This window comes from Oenanthe melanoleuca, chromosome 3 (assembly GCF_029582105.1).
Source record: "Oenanthe melanoleuca isolate GR-GAL-2019-014 chromosome 3, OMel1.0, whole genome shotgun sequence".
NCBI lineage: Eukaryota > Metazoa > Chordata > Aves > Passeriformes > Muscicapidae > Oenanthe > Oenanthe melanoleuca.
This window is the reverse complement of record NC_079336.1, coordinates 98068562-98081430: the sequence shown is the minus strand read 5'-3', so window position 1 is coordinate 98081430 and position 12869 is coordinate 98068562. Positions and strand designations below refer to the sequence as shown.

The 12869-nt window shown below is 46.5% G+C and overlaps 1 protein-coding gene across 2 annotated transcripts in view; it reads right to left on the bottom strand.

Annotated features, from left to right (window-relative positions):
• Positions 1-10747, bottom strand: part of XRN2 (5'-3' exoribonuclease 2) — a 28708-nt gene extending 17961 nt beyond the window's left edge. The window contains exons 1-16 of one of the 2 annotated variants that reach the window (XM_056486763.1): positions 10592-10747; positions 7473-7600; positions 7273-7384; positions 7072-7183; positions 6079-6137; positions 5915-6004; positions 5002-5074; positions 4864-4914; positions 4565-4722; positions 4106-4180; positions 3881-4014; positions 3735-3792; positions 3538-3645; positions 2848-2892; positions 2440-2565; positions 1428-1546 (exon numbers count right to left, since the gene is read on the bottom strand). In XM_056486763.1, coding sequence (XP_056342738.1) covers positions 1428-1546; positions 2440-2565; positions 2848-2892; positions 3538-3645; positions 3735-3792; positions 3881-4014; positions 4106-4180; positions 4565-4722; positions 4864-4914; positions 5002-5074; positions 5915-6004; positions 6079-6137; positions 7072-7183; positions 7273-7384; positions 7473-7600; positions 10592-10666 — 1523 coding nt within the window. In that variant the 5' untranslated portion in view covers positions 10667-10747. The remainder of the gene's footprint in view (positions 1-1427; positions 1547-2439; positions 2566-2847; positions 2893-3537; positions 3646-3734; positions 3793-3880; positions 4015-4105; positions 4181-4564; positions 4723-4863; positions 4915-5001; positions 5075-5914; positions 6005-6078; positions 6138-7071; positions 7184-7272; positions 7385-7472; positions 7601-10591) is intronic. The other variant, XM_056486764.1, reaches the window with a different exon arrangement.
• Between the last annotated feature and the right edge of the window lie 2122 nt (positions 10748-12869).

Genomic DNA, 12869 nt, shown 5'->3' with positions numbered 1-12869 from the left:
CTTTACTCCAAACCACTCCAAGAGGTCACCTCAAGCTGACACTGGTCAGACTCTCCCAGAGCCCTAAATCCTGTGTATGGAGCTTTAGCAGACAGCCACAATCCATTTATGTTCCTTACAGGATGCACATCCCTTTGGCTCTGCAAAGAGGATCTTCCCTTGCATCTCTTTTGAGACAGTTGCTCAGGACACTTCCTAAATCCCTCCACACTGATGAGCAGGCAGAGGAGCCAAGAGATGCTTTAAGATTTGCAGAAAAGCAGGTGAGCAAGGACAGAGCTCCTGGCACTGAAGGCCTGAGGGATGGAGTCAGGAACATCTGCAGGCTCTGAGCTGCCTGGCAGGCAGACACTTGCATAAATTCAAAAACCTTTCTGTCAGATAAAACCCATCTGTAGCTGACTGCAACAATTTGTTCTGGTTTCAAAGTCACTATAAACACAGAATATATTTCCACAAACAGCGTGGTTGTATCTAGGGCATCAATGCAGTGCTTTGTATTTACAATGGCAAGCAGAGAATTCATTTCCACCCAGAAAAGGACATGAAAAAATACTCTGAGCTACAAAAGCTTAAGAAACTGTGGTTGAATGTAGCACATTTGCCAATACCAACCCTGCCAGAACCACTGCTGCTCGTGAATCACCAGTTTGCTCATACTCAAGCTTCTTTGAGCAGCTCTGCCAACACTCAGGTGGAAATCAGGTGGAATAATTTATCCTTAAAATGTGTGATTTTATATAAAAATTCTGCTTGCTTGATTAAAAAAAATACAAATTAAAATCAGGAAAGAAAATAAGAATGAGAGCAATAATTGTGATAGTAGAAGACTGATGGGCTCCATGTCACAAATCCATTGTGATGATTGTGAGAACTCCACAAGGAAAGAACCCTGAGTGTTTTCCCACAGGAAACAAACCCCTGAGGCTGCACTGCTCAGGAACTCAAACAGCAGGAGCTACATTGAAACCCTTGACCACTGCTGGTTAATTCCCAGCTCGACCATCCTGGGCTCAGCCTCCCTGTGACAATGAGGGCTCAGAGACACACCTGAGCTGCTGCAAAGCAGAGATGCAGGGGAGCACTGGCAGTGAGGGAGGGCTGCAGAGCTCCAGGAGTCCAGGAGCAGCCTGGAATTCTGCTCACATCTCAGGGAATGTCTAGCCAAGCTGGGTCTCAGAGGGAGCCCAGGCTGGGAGGCTGCAAAGCTGCATGCATACTAATCTGGACACTTTAGGCTGAGCAGGCAGAGCTCACCCATCTCACTGGAATTTGCTGGAGATCCTCACCCTCCACGTTAATTACCGCTGGATAAAGAGATCACAGCAGAGCATCCAGAGGCACTGCTGCACTGAGCTAAATGGCATTAATTAGGCTGCATCTATCTCAGCAATTTGCTAACAAAGTGCTACCAAAAATGGCTTCACCTGATATTATCCTCTGGCTCAGGTTCACTGTCACTGTCCTCACATTTCCTCTTGATTCCTCCTCCCAGGGACGGGCTGCCATCGGGAGTCAGGCTGGTGTTTGGAGATGCTGCAGTTGTCTAGGGTCAGAATTATTACAGATAAATAGGGGAAGGGGAGCGGGGAAAGAGCAGGATTTATTAGGCTTTTAAAATTCAAGTTAAAATTAACAGCTCTGTGATAATCACAGGCCTTCTCTTCAGTTGGAAAAAAAAAAAAACAAAACTCCAGGCAAAGGCTGCACACATCTTAACCCATCAAAGTCATGGGGCAAAAGTGAAAATCACATCCCTGTTAAAAGGCAAAGATGTCACTGGCTTTGAGAAATAAAAAGGATGCAATAAACAACACAGTCTGAATTGATTAAAAATGCCATTCTGGATATATTCCAGTTTTGCAGCTTCTGTCACAACTCACTTTTGAGTGAAAAAAAATGTGCTTCCAACTCAGGACTGCCAGAAACACTCTGAGTTCCTTCACAGCTGGTCTCTTAAATGCCTCTCAAGTTTATCTATTTTAATATTAAAACCTAAAAGAAATGTCTCCTGTTCCATAAAGGAACTAATTTGCTTAAGTCAGGTGCAAATAAAGTTTTGAGATTCAAAGGGAAGCGCAGCAGAAATTACACCTTGAAAAAGCACATTGTATTTAGAGTTCAGAGACAGAACACACATCTCTGTGATGAAAAGAACTTTTAATCTGCTTGCTGTTTGGATGAAGATTTATACCCAGAAAGAAACTGTCATAATTGTTATTTAAAGTTAACAGGACTTTTAACAGAGCACTTCTTTCCAGTCTAACACCTTGCCCAAAACTTCATCCAAGTTTCTCCCTTCCCCAGAAGAAATAGAGAAGACAATTTTATTCAAGCAGGCTTCATTAAAAGCCACTTCCTTGGAGAATTATGTTTGAGGTGTCAGCTTCCCAAGCAAACTCGTGTCTGGAGTGCCAGGGGCCCCTGAGCTGTACTCACAGAGTTCTGGTGCATCCTCATCTCAAAGGCAGCTTGTCGAGGGTTAGAGATTGCCTGAGGGCTGGATCGATTTCCCAGGGCCTGAGGGGAGAACTGGCCACCAGGGATAAAGGAAGGCTGATCCCTCTGCAAGATAAACACAGACAAGGCTGCTGAAAGAGCTCTGTGATCTCCCCCAGCACTGGGATGATGCTCTCAGATTAACATTACAGGGAAATGAATGTACAAAGGCACATTTCTTAGATATGGAACAGAAAAAAAAAAATCAGCCTAATTTAAATTTATTAAACTTTGAAATAGTTTACACACAGGCCAGTAAACACCATGATTACACCTGCAGTTTCAACCCCCAAAAACTAAAGTAGACATATTCTTGCAAGTTTCTGCATTGCTAAGGAATTCACTTACCTTCAATCTCTTCCTTTTTTCCTTTTGTCTTCTTTTAAAGTTATCCTAAATGAAGAGCAAAAGGAAATCAAGTCAGTCAAAGACACAAATTCCTTGGCAAATGATTTCAGTACAATCCTCAACTGACCACACCACAAGGTTTTTGGGCAACATTCTGAGTAAGACATGGGTCAATTCTTGTGTGCCTGTAAATGCAACAAAAATGGGATGGAATTTTCTACCCTACCCTGAAAAATCTATGGGGAAAAAAACCAGCAGGGTACTCAAAGCCCCAAAACTCTGGTAATGATTTAAATGATCCATTAAATTTAGCTGCAGCTTTACTTGGGGGTGACAGCAGTGTCAGTGCACACAGACTCCTTGCCTGCACTGCAGAGATGCCCCAAAGAAGTGTCAGAGAGACAGTCTTAGAAATAGAAAAAGAGACTCAAGGGAAGATATTTCCTATTCTGTGATTTCTGGGCCAACTGAAAACTTGAACACCAAACTGGCATTTCCAGGAAGAGAAGCTCAGCTGGAAGCACAAGATTCATTTTGGAGCCTGGAAGAACTCACCAGAGATTACCACAGAGAAAATACAAATTTGGGGCTTTTTTTCTTTTCCTCATGCCCTTAAAGGAGTGTCTCTGGCTAACAGTAAGTGAGCCAAACCAAACCCCAAGGTTGTCAGAGCAACAACAAAGCAATTACATCGTCGTCCTTCCTCTTCTTGAAAATGCTGTCTTCAACCTCCCCAACAGCCAGCATGATCATCTGGACCCGCTGCAGGTTCACAAAGCCACTCTCAGTCAGGTAGCCCTGCAGGTCAGAGGACAGCAGAGTTGAAAAGCAAGGCAGCTTTGTGGCAAGGAGCAGGATGTTGTGAGAGGAGAAGGGAAAACTCTCACCCCGGTTTTGTGCACCACGTTTTTATAGATGTTAACCAAGCGATCGATGGCTCCCTCCCTAAACACAGAGCACAGGGTGAGACTCCTGGGGGTGACAAGCACAGCAGCTGCTCTTGCAGGGGAAGGAAAACAAGATTCTCATCTACCTGATCTCCAGAGATGGCAGGTGAGGGAGGAAGTCATTCCCCACAAAGAAGCACATGAAGACCCAGTCATCCACGCTCCTTTCAAAATCAAAAGTGAAAGGCAAGCTGGCCATGGTGAGCTCTCTCTCCAGGTACTGCAACACACACACACACAGGAAAAAGGAGCTCAGAGAACACTGCAGAGGGCTGGAATGGCACTGACAGCCAGCAGCTGCTGCACCTCACCTCTCTCAGGACACACAGGCGGATGAAGATGAACTCTTGCTCCGAGACCGGCACGGTGTCGGCAAACTGGTCGTGCTGAAACCACAGGGACTCACATCAGACACAAGGAGAGGAACCTGCAGCACCTGGAGAAGCATCCCAGAGCTTCCCCAGCCCCCCTGGCAAGGCTTGCTTCAACAGGAGCTGAGGGAGACCCAAAACAGGCTCCCAAGCCTGCATTTTGCTGCTTTGCACATCTCTTCAGTTACTGATTGTTTGTTCTCATTCAGTGGGAAAACCCCAAACAAGAACACCACAGTGTGCACAACAGGTTTGACATGATTTACATCCAAGTAAAAATAAAAAGGTATTCCCAGCAACAACTTGCACTGTGCTTCAGCTAAAACCAACAGCAAGAACAATTTGAGAATGTCCTACAGATTAAAGAAATCCTAGAAATAAATTTTAGTGAATTTTTACCTTTCCTTGTTTCTCCCTGGGCAGACCTTGGCAATCCTTAACCTCATGCCCCATCTGGTTACAGAGAGCACATGGCTTGGGTTTGTTTGGTTTGAACTCTTCCCTGATGATGGTGAAGTTTGGTTCATGTGTAGCTAAGCCAAGCATGATCAGATCAGCTACCAAGCAAGGGAGAAGAATAAAATGTGATTAAGGATAAACACAGTCAAGTGTGGTTTGGTTTTTTTTTAAGTTTAGAAGAAAGTGGATTCTGCCTCTAGCAAGATGCTGATGTGATTACCCAGCAAGAGAGAACTCACCATCAGCCCCACACAGACAGTGGTGAGTGTTTGGGTCGTGGTTTGGTTGAGCTGCACAAAAGAAAATTACATTTTGTCAGAATAAGTTATTACTGAGTATATCTTAAAAGAAAATGCCCACATTCATTGGAATTTTACCTCTTTGTCTCCTGATGTAATCCATGATTTTATGCTCCCCTTCACCAGGAGCACTGGCATCTGATAAAATAACCTGAGAAAACATTCAAATCATGGCAACAATTAATACTGCCACAGGGAAAAAAACCTTATATACTGAACACAGCATCTTTATGGTTTGAGCTAAAATACTGGGACTGAAGATGAAATTCAGAAGCAAGTGAAGAGACCTTCACTTCCCTCTACCAGACTGAAGCTGACACTGATTCAAACTCCACCAAAATTATCACTTCACATTTGATGTGTCCTGATAAATTGTCAGGGCAATGAGATGGGCACTAGAGAACTCCCAGCCTGAGCTCATTGATGCACTGAAACATGATCTCATCACCCCCCTCCTTGCCCTGAGGAGAATTAGTGTTTATAAAACCCCTGTCTGATGGGGGGGAATCAAGCAGAGCCAACTGCCCTCTAATTAGAGCACTTGAACAGTCAGCAAATTCAGCTGCATTTCCTGCCTGCACTGCCCCTTGTGTGCAGCAAACACTGTCACAGGCACAACTGGGCAGGACCAGGGGAGGATCTCTGAGCCCACAGAGCTGACACCTGCTATTTGAGCAGCAGAGAAACTGCAGCCTGCTGAGGGAGCAATTACAGAAAAGGAACTGTGCAAAAGATACAAGGACCATGTATCTTGAAAAAAGCCTTGTCTCCCATTATGTGAGATTGTGGCTTCCAGCACCAAACCTGCTCCTTGCCCTTCAGTGAAATCCCAGCAAACGGTGCTGGCAGATGGAGTTATCAGCAGGAATGGATCTCTGCAGCCTCAGCAGGATGTGCTAACAGCAGCTCACAGCCAGGCCAAGAGCCAAAGCTGTCAGATCCCCACTCTTGAGTGGGATGCCAAGCCCAAGGAGTGGGAGGGCAGACTCACAGTCAGGTTCTTCCAGCCCGGGTCGCTGTTCAGGCGCTCAGCGATGTAATAGCGCAGGCACTTGGCAAGGTTGTCCATGAACTCCGTGCCCTGCCAGGGGAAGGGAAGGGGTTAAAGCTGCACTCAGCCCCTGGCAAGGGCTGGCTGCAGGGCAGGCCACTCACCGGGGTGATGCAGTTGCTGTCAAACCTCTCCTTCACCTCCTCTGGGGGCAGGAAGCCACCTGGAGCAACAGAAACAGGGAGCAGAGTTACATCAGATGGACCCCTGCCAACACAGGGAAACCCAGGCATTCCCCTGGGAAAAATTAACTCACTGAAAGCAGCCTGGCTCATGAAACTCCCACAAACCAAACCAATTCTCACCACTGTGCTGCCTCCATCCCACAGGTGTTACCTGAAATCAGTCTGTTTAATAACTCCCACAAACCAAATCAATTCTTACCACTGTGCTGCCTCCATCCTACAGGTGTTACTGAAATCAGTCTGTTTAATAACTCCCACCAAACCAAACCAGCTCTCACCACTGTGCTGCCTCCATCCTACAGGTGTTACTGAAATCAGTCTGTTTAATAACTCCCACCAAACCAAACCAGCTCTCACCACTGTGCTGCCTCCATCCTACAGGTACTGCCACATTTACAAACTTCAGCAAGGTGATTTCCAAGCTCAGCCAGCAGAAACACACTCCCCTCTCACTCCAGCTCTGTGTCACCACCACCCTCAAAGTTGCTCTGACTTTTGTTTCCTCATTGAATTTAGAGTTTCCACTGTCAAGTGACTCCCCTTGCTGGCAGCTTATTATCCTTGTGCAAGAGTATTTCCATCTGATCCCTGCTTTTAAGCCTCAGTCCTCCTTTCATCAAGCCCTACAAATGTCTACTTCCTTCCAGAAGGGTCTGGGTTGTTTCTCACTGCATTTATCCCTGCTCTTCTCTTCAATTTATTTTCAAAAGGAATTAAGAGCACTCAACACAAACTCATTTCAGGCAGGAGACTGAAGAAGAAAAGATGACATTTTGTTTTGTCTCAGTTTCTTTCAGCCTTGTTCTCCCCTTCTCCCAGCAATGCACACACACAGCCCTTCTCTGAACCTTGCTGAGGTGACCAAACAAGGTGACTCTGATGGAAAAACCTCTGCTAAGGCCACTGCCCTACCTTTGGCCAGAATTTCCTGTCGGATTTTTTGCTTCTCTTCAGCAGCTTCCATGCCCTCCTTGGAGGCTCTGAATCTCCTGGACCGCTGTTGATTCATTTTGGCACGTGGGGCCTAAAAACAAAAGTACAGGAGAGCTTGGGTCACCTTCTGCACCTGGGAAATCTCTTTTCCAGCTGGAAACAGAATGTGCCAACACTCACCACTCCATCTATGGCCATGTAGAGGAGTCTCCTTGGCCTCACAATGTTGAAGATCCTGTCGATGTACTCAAAAATCGCCACCATCATCTCGTCTTCGTTTTTGGGTGCTGGCCTAAAGCACACAGCACTCAGTGTTAGCAGCTGAAATGCTGTCAGCAAAGAGATGTATGACCTGCAAGGAGCCAAAGCAAGAGCCTTACTTGTCCTCTGGGTGTGTGCAGGGGTGAATGATGCCGTTCATGTCCAGGTAGAGGTTGTCAAACTCCACCTCGTTGGGGTTGGGTTTGCTGGTGTCGATGGGGACCTTGACACCATTGCACTCCTTGGCCTGGGGATGCACAGGGGGGCAAGGATTTCAGCACAAACCACCAGCAGCTGTCAGTGCACACAGTCACAGAAGTCTGCTTTGGTTTTAAAGGCAGCAGGAGAAAAAGAGCAATAGTTACCCACATCACCTGCAACTGCACTTTTCACTATCACACAGCACTTCTTCCCACAGATGGTTTTAGCCAGAAAACAGTGATGGGTTATGGGAGAGAGCTCATTCCTGCTGACAAGAGAAGTCCCTATCTCTCATTATTTCTTCATCCTAAATCACCTGGAGTGCTCCAGCAGTGGATTCTTCAACATCCTCAACAACCACAGCCACTTTTGTTTCCTCACCATAATTTCAGGTTTGTTTTGCTTGGGCCTCTGCTGTTGTTGGGTTTGTGGTTAGTTTGGTCAAAAGGCAATAATTAGCAACACTGACTCTCCCTTCCACCAGCCACAGCTGTAACCCACACAGATTAAACCCCAAGGAGTGTGGAAGAGGAGCTGAGCAAGGAAAAGCCTGATGATTTTCAGAGGAGTTCTGGGTTATAACACACCCAAAGGTGGAACACGGCTGGGCATAAAGCCAAGATTGAAAAACCCCCAAAACTTACACATCATGCCATCAACTCTGGGCAATTTTCCTGCCTAAAGCAGCAGCACTGACTGGCTGACTTCTAACCCCCAAAATTAAACCCTCTGCACTCTTGGTTTGGTGTTTATGTTTGGCACAGTTATCCTGGCAGATGCCAGCCCCAAATTTGCCTCTTTACTGAGCCCTCCAGACACACACACACCCAAATGAGGTACTAGAAAATAAGTGTTGGTGCAAACACTGCACAAAAACTGGGCTCTCCTTGATCCCCAGCTCTGTGCCCAGCTAAATGGGGTTCAGAAGGAATCCCAGCTCTGTGAGGCAGAAAATTACCCCCCCTTCACAACCCCAGCCCTGTGGAAGGAAGGCTGAAGTACTGGCAGAGATATCTCCTGTGATACAACTAAACTGTGCACTTCTCATCTACAGCCTCTTTTGAAACCATTGAAAACAGATCTTCAAACATGATACTTTGGCTGCAGCTTTATTAATTCCCATCCATTTGATTAAGAATATTCTCTCCTGGATTTTTTTATTATCTTCAAGATCTTCCTCTCATTCTTCCTGCTCAGCTTAAGAAGAAAGATTATTTCTTTTTCTTAAATCTGATTAATCTAGCAAGGTAAGAGAACAAGGATCAACTTTTCAATATTTCAGAGAGACAAGCTACCGGGAGATACAAAATTTCTGATTAGAGAGATTTACAGCAATCCTAAAACACACACAGAGCTGATTACATCGTGAGAGAAGCTTAAATTCATCGACAGCAAGACAAACTACAGCTTCTCCCTGCTGTCCTAGTCCACTCTCAGATTCATGACCAGGTTTGAATACAAAAAAAAATGATAATGCATGTGATTTATCCATGTGCTGTCCTGGCAAATTATGGCAAATCCAACTCAAGGAATTTGTTGTGTCTTTCCACTCATTTTAATAAAGGACTTTGGCTGGTACAAGCTCACTTATTAATGACTGAAAAAAAGGGGACACACAGCCAGTAAAACCAGGGCTATACAAACCTCAACTCTCAGTTTTAACCAAACCTTCACTGCCTGAAGCTGAAGCACAGGAACAGCCTGGAAAAGCACAGAGCTGAACACCCTGCAGGGCACACGTGCAGCCTCTCCAGGGAATTCCAGCACCTTTTTCCTGATCTCCTTTACCCTTTATCCCCCTCCAGGTGTTTCCCCGAGGGGAGGGAGGAGCAGAGAGGCAGAAGCCTCCCAAACCAGTGAGAGGGAAGAGCAGAATGCAGGCAGCACAAGCCAACAAAACACAACACAAATTATTTGGAAAAATCTATGGGAAGAAGTAGAAACTCAAGAGTGAGTCCTGAAAAGAACTTGCCATGCTCAGGGCACAGTAAATAAATCCCCCACTGAAGGGACACCCCTCCATCCTCTCATTGTGTCCCACAGGATAGCACAACACTCTCCTGGCTGCAGGGATGAGCCTGAAGGAACCAGCCCCCCCAAAAAAAACCCATATAAACAATCATGTCCTTGTCCCTGTTTGGCCAGCAGATGTTTATCCTGAGCTAGAAGACGCCAGCAATGTGACAAAACCCCCCGAGGCTGCTGGAGATTAAAGGGGTGTGAAAGTCGCACCCTGGGGCTTTTCCAAAAAATCAAGGCCCAGGGTAAAGCAGGAAGCTGAACAATGAAATATGAAATGTGTGCCGGCAAACAGGGATGCTTCTAATTCCCAAAAACCAAACCAACAACAAAAAAAAAAATGTGTTGGGAGTTTGTATAAACCAGAATGCTTAAAATAAGAAAAGAACATGGACCTAGATAAAGGGAAATACGTGATTAAACACACTGTTTAAATCCCCCTGCTATGAATACGGTGTATACCAGTTTGTAAAAGAAGAATTAAAAAAGGGGTTTTCCACAGTCTGAAAGGTTTTTTTCACAATCAGATTTCCTGCCTTTGTGTGATCAATCACAGACTATCTGCTAAAGATCAGACTTCCCACTTCTGTTTTTATCTACCAAGACCAGATGGGTACATGACCAATCGTCCCAAGAGCTGTCCCACGGAAGTTTGGAAGTTTCTTTGACCACCTTGCAGAATTATTACAACAAAACAATAACAATTATTGATTACTACAAGGAAAACCAGACTATAAAAAGGGAGCTGCAAACCAAGTTGGGTGGAAGCGTGGAGCAGGCGGTGACCCCTCACGTTTTCCACAGCGCTGCTTGCTCTGTCCGTATAAAATAAACCAATCGAAATTTTGCTGAATATCGCGACTTTGCTTCTCATTTATAACAGGAATATATTAAAAAAAAAAAAAAATAAAAAAAAAAAAAAACAAAAGTAAACCCGAACAAAGCCGTGCGAAGGCCGCGGGGGATCAGCACCGGTGGGGGGGGGATGAACTCGCGCGGCGGCGAGCGGCCGGCTCACCTTCTCCTCGATGCAGTTGACGATGATGGAGGGGTACTTGCGGCTGAGCCAGCGGAAGAAGGCCGGCACTCCCATGGCGGCGGCACCGGGCCGGGACGGGACGGGACGGGCCGAGCGGCGGCCGCGGCACCGGCGGCGCTTCCGGGGTCGGGGGGCGGCGCGGGGCACGCCGGGAGCGCGCGGTCACGTGGGGCCGCCGCCGCCATCTTGAGTGCGGGCTGAGGGGGAAGCGATGGCGGCTGAGGGGAGGGGAGGAGCGTGAGGGGACGGCTCCGCCCCAAGCGTGTCCGCACGGCTCCTGCGGCGAGAAAGAGGTTCGCGGAGGAGAAATGCGAAGCCTGAGGGCACCAAAGTGAGGAAAGGGTAGCTGCTGAGGGAGCCGCGCTGCCGCCCTCACGCTCAGCAAAGTATGACAACTTCCCTTCAAAGAGCGGTTTAACAGGAGAATCACCCTCCCTTAGCACCTTGTTGTTGTAAATGTGAAACAAACTCGCGATATTCAGCAAAATTTCGATTGGTTTATTTTATATAGACAGAGCAAGCAGCGCTGGGGAAAACGTGAGGGGTCACCGCCCGCTCCACGCTTCCACCCAACTTGGTTTGCAGCTCCCTTTTTATAGTCTGGTTTTCCTTGTAGTAATCAATAATTGTTATTGTTTTGTTGTAGTAATTCTGCAAGGTGGTCAAAGAAACTTCCAAACTTCCGTGGGACAGCTCTTGGGACAATTGGTCATGTACCCATCTGGTCTTGGTAGATAAAAACAGAAGTGGGAATTCTGATCTTTAGCAGATAGTCTGTGATTGATCACACAAAGCAGGAAATCTGATTGTGAAAAAAAGCTTTTCAGACTATGGAAAACCCCTTTTCTTTTTCTTTTTTTTTTTTTTTACAAACTGGTATGCACAATATTCATAGCAGGGGGATTTAAACAGAGTGGGTTTAATCACGTATTTCCCTTTATCTAGGTCCATGTTCTTTTCTTATTTTAAGCATTCTGGTTTATACAAACTCCAAAACTTCTGTGATTAACACGAATCAATTCTCACACAGAGTATGACAGCTTCCCTTCAGTTTAACAGGAGAATCACCCTCCCTTAGCACCTTGTTAAACAGCAAGAGCGATGTGCTGCCGTGGGCGCACACTCACGGCAGTGCTGCCCAGCAGGTCAATAATTAACAGAGACATCTCTGGTTTATTGCAGCGCTGCATGCTCAGTGTATTCCCTAAATCCAGCACAACCACCAGTCTTCCGTCTCAGAAATCCAGAGCTGGCCACTTCCCAAGCACAGCCCCTCTTCTAGGATGGAGCAGTAATTTCCATGTGAGTACGTGACCCCAGGTAACTCTTCCACATGCTCAGGGGAAAGGTCTGCACCTCTTTTTGACCTGTTTGTTGTGAGTTTTAGTGTTACAACGAACACGGTTCAGCTGTAGGACACACGGAATTTGGGTGTTTTGCCACGTTAGGAATGTACACATACTCCAACATCTGCATTTACTACATCCTTAAAGCTTGGTGGTTCCAGGGTGTCCTTGGGGAAGGGATGCACTAATTAGTCCTCTGCCTGAAAGTACACAAAAATCTCACATTAAAGACCATCCTGACTCCAGACAATTTTTTATTACCCCGCTTTGGCAACAACAGGAGCGATTCAGGGCACGGCTGCTCCGTGCCCTGAGAGGACATTCCCAACGGGAAATGGCTCCACGTGATTCCCGACAGGAGCAACAAGGCAAAGAGCCCCCGGCCCCTCGCTCTGCCCGTGGCATAAGCAAACACTGTTAATTTGTGGCCGTTGGACGGCGCCGAGATGGAATTAAACGGTTGGGAATTAAACGGGATTAACACCGGGTGGGTTTTGCTCCGCCGTGGTCCTGCTGCTGCTCCGTTAGCAGGGCTGAGCGCAGGGAACAGCGGCCCGGGAGTCATTAACAAAAATAACAAAATCTCAGCGGTGCTTGCTGAGTCAACGCCGCCGGTTCGGGGAGCGGAGGGGAACCTTGGTACCCGGCTAATTCTCCGTAGGACAAATTAACCCAATATTGTGTCTCTCATTATTCTTATCCTCACTTGGCTGTTGCTAAGCCGTTTTCTGTTGTCGTTCCTCTCAACTAAAATCTGTGCCTTGAATAAATTTCCCCTGTAACTTTGTAGTGGCGCCACACCTGTGGTATCAGCTGAAGATTGTCCTTTGTCTGTTCCTTACAAAACGTTCCCTGATTGAAGCTCCCTATTGTAGTGCTGCTCCTCCCGGAATTTTGTAGGGAGCGCAGCA